Here is a 13241-nt window from a genome sequence, read left to right on the forward strand (position 1 = left end):
CGGACCCGTAGATAAAGGTTGGTCAACCGGTTGCTTCCGGGCCGTACAGGCGATGGGTCGTCGCCGCTCTCTCCTTCGGCCGGCTCGTATCTTTTTCTTCAGCTCGTGCCCCCATAGTGCCGCAAACAGCGGACAATCCCATCCCACTAGGAGGTACCGGCAACTCTGGTTTTGCATCCACCATCATCTGGCAACTCCCTTGTGGTGTTACAATGTTGGTCCATCCGGTTGGATACTGCTATGTGTTACCGTACACCTACCCCGTTCGGTCTCCTGGTTCAGCAGGCTCATGGTTACGAGCGTAACCATACTTCCGGAGTCTAATAGAGCTTCCGTGTCATGTCCGTCAACCTTTACCGGGACCATGGGTGCAGTTGATTCGTAGTGTGCCCAACAGGAGGTGACATAGTTCAACAGTCACAACAACATAACCTCTGTCTCTTTCTGGGCTGTCATATGAAGCTCAGGAACTGGGGAGGAACTTTCTCAGCACTGGAGCAGGTGTGGTCCCCCTGTTCATTCTGCTGCAGGTACAGTATACTTTCTACGCTTTTACTTATTTGGATCAATGTGTGTGTCCCAAACGGCACCCTATTCCCAATATAGTACACTACTTTTGACTAAAGCCCTATTGACCCTGGTCAAAAGTAGTGCACTATATATAGGGAATAGGATGCCAATGTGATTCTCACCATCTTCTTCATTCTACTTGTTAGCCTGTTTCCTGTCTAGCCTGTTTCCTCTTCCTTAGTCTATAAGACTGTGGTCTTATTTCAAATGTCCTGACTATGCATCCAAAACATGTTTCTGTTATTGTTTGCTGTTGATTTGCCTGTGTTTCACCGTCCCCATCTTCTGACACTTCAGTGGTAATGGATATGGTTACAAGTAAAAGAAGAACCCATGACTTTCAACTGGCTTATTACGCAATACAGGATCTCATTCACTGTTTGTAAATAGAACACAAAGCAATCGGGTACCTTTTTTGAGAGAAGTTATGTTATGAGTACTTAACATAATGACCAAGCATCTGACAAGAACAGTTGCCATTGAGACTGAGCCATTTTCAGGTATCATTCTGTATTTTCATGTTTTGATTTCATTCTGGATGAATCTCACCTGAGAGACTAATATATATGTATGTTATAGGGGTTGTTTCAAACTTACAGAAAAAAATGTATGTAAACAATAATAATCTACATTTCTGACTGCTCCTACCTGTGTATTAAACCATTGATTACCTCTCAAAATGTGGATGTGCATAGCACATTTTCACTCTTACAGAGTAGGCATGACTGAAACAACAATGTGTCAGTTTTTACTTCAGAAAATATTTTTTGATCATTGGTTATTTATAGTTGAAAACATTCCCCTCCACTGGTAGAAAATGGTTACCACAGCTTTTGACCTTGTGTGTTTCCTTTTGCTAGTTTAAAATGCACGGCACAAGTTCTCAGTATAGATTTGTCCCAGTGTGCCCCAGAATAAGGAAGTAGAATGAACTGACAAACCCCTTGCCTTCAGATTCTAATAAGAATGGGAAGTACCAGTACGGTAAAGTGAAAGGAGCAGTGCATCCTCTAAACAATGTATTGTAGGGGGTATTTTGCTTGAGTTACACTTGTATCACTATTTCAACTGACAAGGTAAGCACAAGGTTGACATTTTCTTAATTCACTAAAGCTCAATCAATACCATTCTCACAGGAATTTAATGACGTCTCAATGTCATCATCTTTAATTGAAAGTTATATTTTGTTGGTTATAAAACAGGGAGGACATTTGATTGTATTTTGATTGTTATGAGTGACTTACTGCACGAGTCTATTGATCTAATAGACATAGCTAACCAAGGGATAAGAAACATTGGTCATGGGTTTATAAAGAGAGAGTAACTATAAATTATTAAACCTTGTGTGAGAACAATCTAAAATGTAATGTTGTCAGTATGATTGAAAACATCTATTTGAAGACATTTTATAAATGTGGTATAACAAGAAAGGTAGGGTAGTTTGGGGTTTCTTAGGCTCTTAGAGGTCATTTGGCAGTAATTGAAATTAGCTTGAATGTCAAGGAGGAAATGAAGTACATTTTAAATTTGACATTGAAACAGTTTCATTTCAATATGTTTATCAATTACAGACACAGCATGGTTTCAGAGGATGAGGGTGATATTGGGTTGGACACATTACTGAACAAAAATACCAACGCAACATGTAGTGTTGGTCCCATGTTTCATTAGATTAAATAAAAGATCCCAGAAATGTTCCATACGCACAAAAAGCTTATTTTTCTCAAGATTTGTGCACAAATTTGTTTACATCCCTGTTAGTGAGCATTTCTCCTTCGCCAAGATAATACATCCACCGGACAGGTATGGCATATCAAGAAGCTGATTAAACAGCATGATCGTTACACACTGGTGCACCTTGTGCTGGGGGCCCACAAAAAAAGGCCAATCTAAAATGTGTTGTTTTGTCACACAAAACAATGCCACATATGTCTCAAGTTTTGAGGGAGCGTGCAACTGGCATGCTGACTACATGAATGTGCACCAGAGCTGTTGCCAGAGAATTGAATGTTAATTTCTCTACCATAAGCCACCTCCAATGTCATTTTAGATAATTTGGCAGTACTTTCAACCGGCCTCACAACCGCCAACCACGTGTATCCACGCCAGCCCAGGACCTCCACATCCGGCTTCTTCACTTGCGGGTTCATCTGAGACCAGCCACCCAGGCAACTGATGAAACTGAGAAGTATTTCTGTCTGTAATAAAGCCCTTTAGTGGGGAAAAACATATTCTGATTGGCTGGGCCTGGCTCTCTAGTGGGTGGGCCTGTGACCACCCATGGCTGTGCCCCTTCAAGTCATGTGAAATCCATAGATTAGGGCCAAATGAATTTATTTCAGTTGACTGATTTCACCATGTGGACTGTAACTCAGTAAAATCATTGAAATTGTTCCATGTTGCATTTATTTTTTTGTTCAGCATATTAACCTGAAGAAGGTGTACAAATCTACCCACATTCATCCCGCAGATGAATGAAATATTGTTATGATGTTGGTTTACTTACACAGATATTTCCTCAAAGACTAAATCAATATCAAGCTGTCTTGGTCTTAACTAACATCAGTGTAAAAACTATGATGAAAACCAGCCTGGTCCCCTGGGTAAATTTAAAGGAATTATTATACACAGGAAACCAGATAAAGCAGGCTCATTTCCTCATACTGTGTGACACTTGATGGCCTCACTACTCAGTCTCAGACAATTGTACCATGCTCCTTCTAATTTCTTTGGATGATCAAAATTCAAATCTGACTCAAAGGTGTCCTCACAGTTTTTAAACAATCTTTGCTGAGCATTTGTGTGGTATTGTATGTTGCTGTTTTCACTGATGGTTTCTGTGTTAAAGGCACGCTTTTCATTGATCTGTTGGCACACTGTGTGTTTATCTGTCTCTTGTTTTGTTTTTTCAGGTCTGAACGCACTTCTGGGAAATGGCTCAAAATTGTCTCAAGTGCTTGAAATACACCATGTGTGTGGTTAACTTCTTGTGCTTTGTACGTATCCCAAACATCCATCTGTTATCTTCTACCCTTCCTTCCCTCAATGAGATAAAAAAAAAAACATGTTCAATATTTCAGTGTCCATTTATCACAATTTGTACAACGCGTGGGTCTAATCCTGAATGGTGATTGGTTAAAACCGCATTCCAGCTGGTGTCTATTCCACACTTTACCACCGGCTAAATCTATGACTTTAAAATGCCTATTTACTCTGTTCCACTTTTTTTAGACTAACATTTGGTTTTCAAAAGCGGAGATTTGCATACAACTTGCTGTCTGTCTCTCCGACATTTACAACGTTGCTTCAATATTCAAATTCGATCTCCAGCTGTCCCATGGTAATGAACGTGTCGTGACGAGACAGCGTTTCTCAACCAGTTGAAATCATGAATCAGCCGGTATTTATTTAATGGATATATACACAGAAATGTCAATTGAAAAAAGGTCAAACGAAACGAAATGCAGCTAGCATGCAGTCTTTCCAGCTTCTGTTTGAAGTGATTGTGTTAGCTGTGTTGTTGACCAGCTCCTTTGAACAATAGTGCCCTGACTAGAGAGCACATTTTCTATGGCAGGTGAAATTGCGCCTCATTAGATCATTGTTATTGTGTATTTAAATAAATGTCACTAGAAAACAGCTGAAACAAATGCAAATACGGTTTCTTTGCTGTTATTCTGGATGCACTTTTTGATGTGATTGTTAGCCGTAGTTGGCTAGCTAGTAAGCAAGGGATAAGAACGTTGCCAGCCAGTATGGCAATGGAACATTTACAACGAACGACTGGGTTGCGTCCATAGATACAGAACAAAAAGACTGAATGACTGGGTCGCATCCATAGATACAGAACAAAAAGACTGAACGACTGGGTTGCGTCCATAGATACAAAACAAAATTACTGGATGGCTGGGTCGCATCTCTAGCCACCCGAAACGATAGAACAAACGACCAGCCAGCTTGGGCGGCAGGGTAGCCTAGTGGTTAGAGCGTTGGACTAGTAACCGGAAGGTTGCAAGTTCAAACCCCCGAACTGAAAAGGTACAAATCTGTCATTCTGCCCCTGAACAGTCAGTTAACCCACTAGGCTGTCATTGAAAATAAGAATTTGTTCTTAACTGACTTGCCTAGTTAAATAAAGGTAAATAAATTGGGTAGCAACCCTAGATTTGTGTAAGATCTTGTGTAAGGATGAAATAGTATGAATAAATTCATCAAAATAATGTTTTTAATGAAAATGTGTTGGTAACCCGTTGTATTAAAGTGATTATGTCCTCGAAGCCAGTGTTTGGAGGATATATTTGCACAGATTATTCTACATTGTAGAATAACAATTAAGACATCAAAACTATGAAATAACATATGGAATCATGCAGTAACCAAAAAATTGTTAAACAAATCAAAATGTATTTTATATTTGAGATTCTTCAATTAGCCCCCCTTTGCCTTGAGCTTTGCACACTCTTGACATTTTCTCAACCAGCTTCATCTGGAATGCTTTTGCAACGGTCTTGAAGGAGTTCCCACATATGCTGAGCCATTGTTGGCTGCTTTTCCTTCACTCTGCGGTCCAACCCATCGAAACCATTTCAATTGGGTTGAGGTCGGGTGATTGTGGAGGCCAGGTCATCTGATACAGCGCTCCATCACTCTCCTTCTTGGTCAATAGCCTTTACACAAGCTGAAGGTCTGTTGGGTCATTGTCCTGTTGAAAAACAAATGATATTCCCACTAAGTGCAAATCAGATGGGATGGTGTATCGCTGCAAGAATGCTGTGGTATCCATACTGTTTAAGTGTGCCTTGAATTCTAAATAGCACACCCACACCACCATCACACCTCCTCCTCCATGCTGCACAGTGGGAACCACACATCCGGAGATTATCCGTTCACCTACTCTGCATCTCACAAAGACATGGCAGTTGAAACCAAAAATCAGACATTTGGACTTATCAAACCAAAGGACAGATTTCCACCGGTCTAATGTTCATTGCTCGTGTTTCTTGGCCCATGCAAGTCTCTTCTTATTGGTGTCCTTTAATAGTGGTTTCTTTTCAGCAATTCGACCATGAAGGCCTGATTCACGCAGTCTCCTCTGAACAGCTGATCTTGAGATGTGTCTGTTACTTGACCTCTTGTGAAGCATTTATTTGGGCTGCAATTTCTAAAGCTGGTAACTCTTAATGAACTTATCCTCTGCATCAGAGGTAACTCTGGGTCTTCCTTTCCTGTGGTGATCCTCATGAGAGGCAGTTTCATCATAGCGCTTGATGGTTTTTGTGACTGCACTTGAAGAAACTTTCAAAGTTCTTGAAATGTTCCTTATTGACTGACCTTTATGTCTTAAGCAATGATGGACTGTTGTTTCTCTTTGCTTATTTGAGCTGTTCTTGCCATAATATGGACTTGGTCTTTTACCAAATAGGCCTGTCTTCTGTACACCACCCCTACCTTGTCACAACACAACTGATTGGCTCAAATGCATTGAGAAGAAAATAAGTTACACCTGTTAATTGAAATGCATTCCAGGTGACTACCTCATGAAGCTGGTTGAGAGAATGCAAAGAGTGTGCAAAGCTGACATCAAGGCAAAGGGTGGCTACTTTGAGGAATCTCAAATATAAAATATATTTAGATTTGTTTAACAGTTTTTTGGTACTACATGATTCCATATGTGTTTTTTCATAGTTTGGATGTCTTCACTACTATTCTAAAATGTAGAAAATCATCAAGTAAAGGAAAACCCTTGAATGAGTAGGTTTGTCCAAACTTTTGACTGGTACTGTATGTTGAACACATGCTGTTGTGTTTGGTTCTTGTCAGATCTGTGGAACTGCAGGGTTTGGTTTTGGAGTGTTCATGATGATGAACTCTAAGGTGTCGTCTCTCATCCCATCCCTGTCCTCCCTGAACATTGCCAACATGATCTTCATCACCGGCATCATCATGACCTGTGTGTCCTTCCTGGGGTTCCTGGGGGCCCTGAAAGAGAACCGCTGCCTCCTTGTCACTGTAGGTCTCACATTTGACATAATTTCATATTTTTTTGAGACATTGGTCTCATCCCACTGGGCAGACATCAGTTCAACATCTAGTTTTGATTTACATTTGGTTGAGTTGTCTAACATGAATTCAACATGAAATCATCCAACAATGTCACCCTGTCGTTGGATTTAAGTTAAAAGTTGGGTGAAAAAAATACAAAATTCCCTGTTGTTGATTAATTTTTTTCAAATCCAATCAGTTTTCCACATTGATTCAATGTCATCACATTGAATTTTTGGGTTGAAATGAAGTGGAAATAATATTGATTCAACCTGTTTTTGCCCAGGTGGGGATCATTCACTGTCTTTGCTTAAATTAAAATGACTTACAAACACTTGTATTTTCTTGATTTTCAGTTTTCCATCCTGCTGTTCATTCTGATGTTGGTGGAGCTGACTGCAGCCTTTTTACTGCTTTTATATGAGAGCAATGTAAGATATAGCAGAAGGGCACTGGGATGTGGGCACTGGGATGTGGGCACTGGGATGTTGGGAGGAGGTTTGAGAGGGGTGACAGAAATTGAAGTGAAGAAGAGAACTTTAATACATTACTAATTTACATGAGGAACGTCAGGGATTGATAGAGGGCCATTGTTGTGAGGAAAGCTCAAAGATGACAGGAGATAATCAGGTAGTGTTTTATGAGATGTTCATACTGCCAAGTAATTAATGTGTGTGCTTAGATTGACAGCTTCCTACAGAGGGATCTCACAGACAGTCTGGAGAAGTCCAGGGAATCAGCTAAAGGTGGGAATTCAACAATGAGCAAGGGCGACTGGGACATCATTCAGACCATGGTGAGCATGTGCTGTGAAATATATATAAGAAACATTTAGTGTGTGTCCCAAATGGTACCCTATGTACTATATGACCAGGTCTTATACGGAGACACTGAGACTTTACAATGAAACATGTATACTCCCTCTTTAGCCCTCCCAGGCATGTGAACAAAAGTGAGTGGAAATGTGATGTTGTTTCATGTGTTGATAACACTGCTTTTGTCATGTTTAATTCTATTACATACATGTAGTTCCAGTGCTGTGGGGTCCATAACTCAAGTGACTGGAAGGATAAAGTGCCTGCGTCCTGCTGCTCCAAGACCCAATGTGACATCAATCAGCCGGTATACTGGAAAGATATATGCTGCCAGGCTTGGGGTCAATTCAGGAAGTACACTGAAATTCCATTTACAATGCCCTTCAATGCTTTTCAATGATGAACATTTTGAATTGGAATTCAAATTTGGTTTACTTTCTGAGTTGACTGGAATTGAAATGGAATGGTACCACATAATGGTCTTCCCCTCTTCAAAGGGGGAGACACCTTAGACCTAAACTGTTATAGACCTATATCCATCCTACCCTGCCTTTCTAAAATCTTTGAAAGCCAAGTTAATAAACAACCATTTCGAATCCCACTGTACCTTCTCCACTATGCAATATGGTTTCCGAGCTGGTCACGGGTGCACCTCAGTCATGCTCAAGGTCCTAAACGATATCATAACCGCCATCGATAAAAGACAGTACTGTGCAGCCGTCTTCATTGACCTGGCCAAGGCTTTCGACTCTGTCAATCACCGCATTCTTATCGGCATAGTCAATAGCCTTAGCTTCTCAAATGACTGCCTCGCCTGGTTCACCAACTACTTCTCAGATAGAGTTCAGTGTGTCAAATCGGAGGGCCTGTTGTCCGGACCTCTGGCAGTCTCTATGGGGGTGCCACAGAGCTCAATTCTCGGGCTGACTATTTTCTCTGTATATTTCAATGATGTTGCTCTTGCTGCTGGTGATTCTCTGATCCACCTCTACACAGACGACACCATTCTGTATACATCTGGCCCTTTGGACACTGTGCTAACAAACCTCCAAACGAGCTTCAATGCCATACAACACTCCTTCCGTTCCTGCTTTTAAATGCTAGTAAAACTAAATGCATGCTCTTCAACTGATTGCTGCCCACACGCTCCCGCCCGACTAGCATCACTACTCTGGTCGGTTCTGACCTAAAATATGTGGACGACTACAAATACCTAGGTGTCTGGTTAGACTGTAATCTCTCCTTCCAGACTCACATTAAGCATCTCCAATCCAAAATGAAATCTAGAATCGGCTTCCTATTTTGCAACAAAGCCTCCTTCACTCATGCTGCCAAACATACCCTCGTAAAACAGACTATCCGACAGATCCTTGACTTCGGCAATGTCATTTACAAAATAGCCCCCAACACAATTGGACGAGTCTATCACAGTGTCATTCATTTTATCACCAAAGCCCCATATACTACCCACCACTGCGACCTCTATGCTCTCGTTGGCTGGCCCTCACTACACATCCGTCGCAAATCCCACTGGCTCCAGGTCATCTATAAGACTTTGCTAGGTAAATCCCCACCTTATCTCAGCTCACTGGTCACCATAGCAACACCCACCCGTAGCACACGCTCCAGCAGGTATATCTCACTGGTCATCACCAAAGCCAACACTTCCTTTGGCCGCCTTTCCTTCCAGTTCTCTGCTGCCAATGACTGGAACTAATTGCAAAAATCTCTGAAGGTGGAGTCTTATATCTCCCTCTCTAACTTTAAGCATCAGCTGTCAGAAGGAGAGTGATGGAGTGCTGCATCAGATGACCTTGCCTCCACAATCACCCGACCTCAACCCAATTGAGGTGGTTTGGGATGAATTGGACCGCAGAGTGAAGGAAAAGCACCCAACAAATGCTTAGCATATGTGGGAACTCCTGTTGGAAAAGCATTCCAGGTGACTAACTCATGAAGCTAGTTGAGAGAATGCCAAGCGTGTGCAAAGCTGTCCTCAAGGCAAAGGGTGGCTACATGATTCCATATGTGTTATTTAATAGTTCTGATGTCTTCACTATTATTCTACAATGTAGAAAATAGTAAAAATAAAGAAAAACCCTGTAATGAGGTGTGTCCGAACTTTTGACTGGTACTGTACGTAAAAAATATATAGCTGTCACAGCAATGTTTTCTCTTCTTCATCTCAGGGTTGTTACAATAAATTGAAGGCCTGGTTTGAGGGGAACTTCCTAGCCACTGGAGTTGCTGTGATTGTGCTCTGCATTATTGAGGTATGGTCATCTTCCCATACTTGTTAATACAGGGTTGGGTTTATCCACATTCACATGACAAACATGTCTTATTCCTGACCACGATAAACTGTCAACTGTCAATCATCATGTATAGCTTCTAAGATATATGTATTGTGTCCCAAATGGCACCCGATTCCCTATATGATGCAGTGTGCACTCATTTTGACCAGATAAGCCCATGCACTATGTATGGCCATTTGGGGGGCTGTTGCATGAGTTTTTAAACATGTATTAGATGGAAATGAAAACTCCACCAGAACACCATGTAGGCTAACACATCCATTTTTTTTCTATGTTGGTAGGTCCTGGGCATGTGTTTTTCCGTGACTCTGTTCTGCCATATAAGCCAGTCTGGACTCAGCTACAAATGATAAAAACAGTGTTTATTTTTATGTTTGTTTTTTGTAAAATAATCCCCTCTCGGTTCATGCTCCCTATGATGTTTCATTTCATTACATGCTAAAAGAAGGGCATATTTACATTTTAGTCATTTAGCAGACACTCTTATCCAGAGTGACTTACAGGAGCAATTTGCTCAAGAGCACATCGACAGAGTTTTCACCTAGTCAGTTTGTGGGTTCGAACCAGTGTCCTTTTTGTCTTCTTAACAGCTAGGCTACCTACCTGCACTTTTGAATGCTATATAATACTATTGATACTGTGACTGTACTGACACATTTTGTAAACAACCCAAATAATTCAATAAACATTGAGCTGTTATTTCATTTTAACCCCACAATGAACCTGACTGAAATTACTTTTCGATCTTTGTAACTACGCAGTGACTGACTGTGTAGTTACTTATGTTATTTGTGACAGCTGCTTCTCAAAATCACATGGTTTCCTGTCACTAACTTTCAACCTGCTTTGTGAGTGTTCATATAACCACTATTTTTAGCTTATCTGATGTAGCTGGTGGTTTCACAATATAACAACGAGGGCGATGAAGTCGGATAAAAGGAGCCTTTGTTAAAAGTGAAAACGCAACCACATTTTTTGGGCTGGGTTGTTTGTGTTTGTAACAAGGAAATAAAGGATGATAAAGTTTTTCACACCACCTTAATATACGGAACAAAAATAAAAATGTAACAATTAAGTTTTTACTGAGTTACAGTTTATATTAGGAAATAAGTCAATTGAAAGAAATTCATTAGTCTCTAATCTATGGATTTCACATGACGGGCAGGGGTGCAGCCATGGGTGGGCCTTGGAGAGCATAGGCCCACCCACTGGGGAGCCAGGCCCAGCCAATCAGAATTATTTTTTTCCACTCAAAAGGGCCTTATTACATACAGAAATACTCTTCTGTGGATGCAGCTTATGGTAGAGAAATGAACATTCAATTATCAGGCAACAACTCTGGTGGACATTCCTGCAGTCAGCATGACAGTTACATGCTCCCTCAAAACTTGAGACATCTGTGGCATTGTGTTGTGTGACAAACTGCACATTTCAGAGTGGCCTTTTATTGTCCCGAGCACAACGTGCACCTGTGTAATGATCGTGCTGTTTTATCAGCTTCTTGATATGCCACACCTGTTAGGTGGATGGATTATTTTGGCAAAGGACAAATACTCACTAACAAGAATGTAAACAAATTTGTGCACATTTTAGAAAAATAAGCTTTTGTGCCTATGGAACATTTCAGGGATTTTTCATTTCATCACATTAACATGGGACCAACACTTTACATTTTTTCTCAATCCTGGGGTGGGATATATTTAACTTGAGGTGAGAGAACCATATGCAACATCTTGCAGGTACATTTGCAAATTAACTTGAAGGTAGCCTATGCATTGAAGGTCCAATGCAGATGTTTTTATCTCAATATCAAATAATTTCTGTGTAAAATATCACAACCTTACTGTGATATTTTTTTCATAAAAAACAAAAGCTTCTTAGCACATAGCAATATCTCAATCAAGAATTTTGGAGAAAAAAAAAAAAAACTACCTGTTATGGCAGAACTCTTTCTTATTGGTTTATTAACTAATGTAATTAATTAAGAGACCGGTCAACAGGCAGGCATAAAACTCAACATGTGGAAATATCAGGCATTATTTTCAAACAGTTCTTACACTAAAAGGGCAGTATCATAATTTTCACAATATTATTCCAAACCCATTGTGGAAATACACGATACAGAAATTCACTATATTCAGAGAGTGTTCAGACCCCTTGACTTTTTCCACAGACTTATTCTAAAATAGCTAAATAAAAAAACTGAAATAAACCATTTACATAGGTATTCCGACCCTTTACTCAGTACTTAGTTCAAGCACCTTTGGCAAAAAATTACCGCCTCGAGTCTTCTTGGGTATGACGCTACAATCTTGGCACACCTGTATTTGGGGAGTTTCTCCCATTCTTCTCTGTAGATCCTCTCAAGCTCTGTCAGGTTAGATGGGGAGCAGGCTCTCTGGCTGGGCCACTCAAGGACATTCAGAGACTTGTCCCGAAGCCACTCCTGCATTGTCTTTGCTGTGTACTTAGAGTCGTTGTCCTGTTAGAAGGTTCACCTTCGCCCCAGTCGGAGGTCCTGAGCGCTCTGGAGCAGGTTTTCATCAAGGATCTCTCTGTATTTTGCACCGTTCATCTTCCCTCAATCCTGGCTCGTCTGCCAGTCCCTGCCGCTGAAAAACATCCCCACAGCATGCTGCTGCCACCAACATGCTTCACCATAAGGATGGTGCCAGGTGTCCTCCAGACGTGATGCTTGGCATTCAGGTCAAAGAGTTCAATCTTGGTTTCATCAGAACAGAGAACCTCGTTTCATATGGTCGGAGAATCCTTTAGGTGCCTTTTGGCAAACTCCAAGAGGGCTGTCATGTGCGTTTTACAAAGGAGTGGCTTCCATCTGGCCACTCTACCATAAAAGCCTGATTTGATTGGTGGAGTGCTGAAGAGATGGTTGTCCTTCTGGAAGATTCTCCCATCTCCACAGAGCAACTCTGGAGCTCTGTCAGAGTAACCATTGGGTTCCTGGTCACCTCCCTGACCTAGATCTTTCTCCCCCGATTTCTCAGTTTGGCCGGGCGGACAGTTCTAGGAAGAGTCTTTGTGGTTCCAAACTTCTTCCATTTAAGAATGATGGAGGCCACTGTGTTCTTGGGGGACCTTCAATGCTGCAGAAATGTTTTGGTACCCTTCCCCAGACCTGTGACCCAATTCTGTCACGGCGCTGTACAGACAACTCCTACCTCATGGTTTACTTTTTGTGCTCTGACATGCACTGTCAACTGTGGGACCTTATATAGACAGGTGTGTGCCTTCCCAAATCATGTCCAATCAATTGAAATGACCACATGTGGACTCCAACTTGTAGAAACATCTCAAGGATGATCAATGGAAACATGACGTACCTGAGCTCAATTGAGTCTCATAGCAACGGGTCTGAATACTTGTGTATGGTCTATTTTTTATTTTAATACATTTGCAAACATTCTAAAAACCTGTTTTTGCTTTGTCATTATGGGATATTGTGTGTAGATTGACGAGGAAAAACATGTACTTAATTTTA

The 13241-nt window shown here is 41.1% G+C and overlaps 1 protein-coding gene across 3 annotated transcripts; it reads left to right on the forward strand.

The window, feature by feature from the left end:
• The first annotated feature begins 1500 nt into the window (after window positions 1-1500).
• LOC110536285 (leukocyte surface antigen CD53) lies at window positions 1501-10452 on the forward strand. 3 transcript variants are annotated; one of them, XM_021622001.2, is made up of 9 exons: window positions 1501-1646; window positions 2621-2758; window positions 3483-3566; window positions 6391-6579; window positions 6969-7043; window positions 7295-7408; window positions 7642-7734; window positions 9617-9700; window positions 10024-10452. In XM_021622001.2, the coding sequence occupies exons 3-9, from the start codon at window positions 3504-3506 to the stop codon at window positions 10090-10092; spliced, it is 687 nt and encodes a 228-aa protein (XP_021477676.1). In that variant the 5' UTR covers window positions 1501-1646; window positions 2621-2758; window positions 3483-3503; the 3' UTR covers window positions 10093-10452. The 3 variants fall into 3 exon arrangements, with proteins under 3 accessions (XP_021477676.1, XP_021477678.1, XP_021477677.1); XM_021622003.2 differs by lacking the exon at window positions 2621-2758; XM_021622002.2 differs by lacking the exons at window positions 1501-1646; window positions 2621-2758 and having other exon boundaries at window positions 2898-3566.
• The last annotated feature ends 2789 nt before the right edge of the window (window positions 10453-13241 follow it).

This window comes from Oncorhynchus mykiss, chromosome 11 (genome assembly GCF_013265735.2).
Source record: "Oncorhynchus mykiss isolate Arlee chromosome 11, USDA_OmykA_1.1, whole genome shotgun sequence".
Classification (NCBI taxonomy): Eukaryota; Metazoa; Chordata; class Actinopteri; order Salmoniformes; family Salmonidae; genus Oncorhynchus; species Oncorhynchus mykiss.

Bases quoted from the DNA above. Each gene is read 5' to 3' on its own strand.
- LOC110536285 (XM_021622001.2), top strand. From the start codon at position 3,504: ATGGCTCAAAATTGTCTCAAGTGCTTGAAATACACCATGTGTGTGGTT. The intron at 7,735-9,616 runs GTATACTGGAAA...TCTTCATCTCAG, and splicing joins AATGTGACATCAATCAGCCG to GGTTGTTACAATAAATTGAA. The intron at 9,701-10,023 runs GTATGGTCATCT...CTATGTTGGTAG, and splicing joins TTGTGCTCTGCATTATTGAG to GTCCTGGGCATGTGTTTTTC.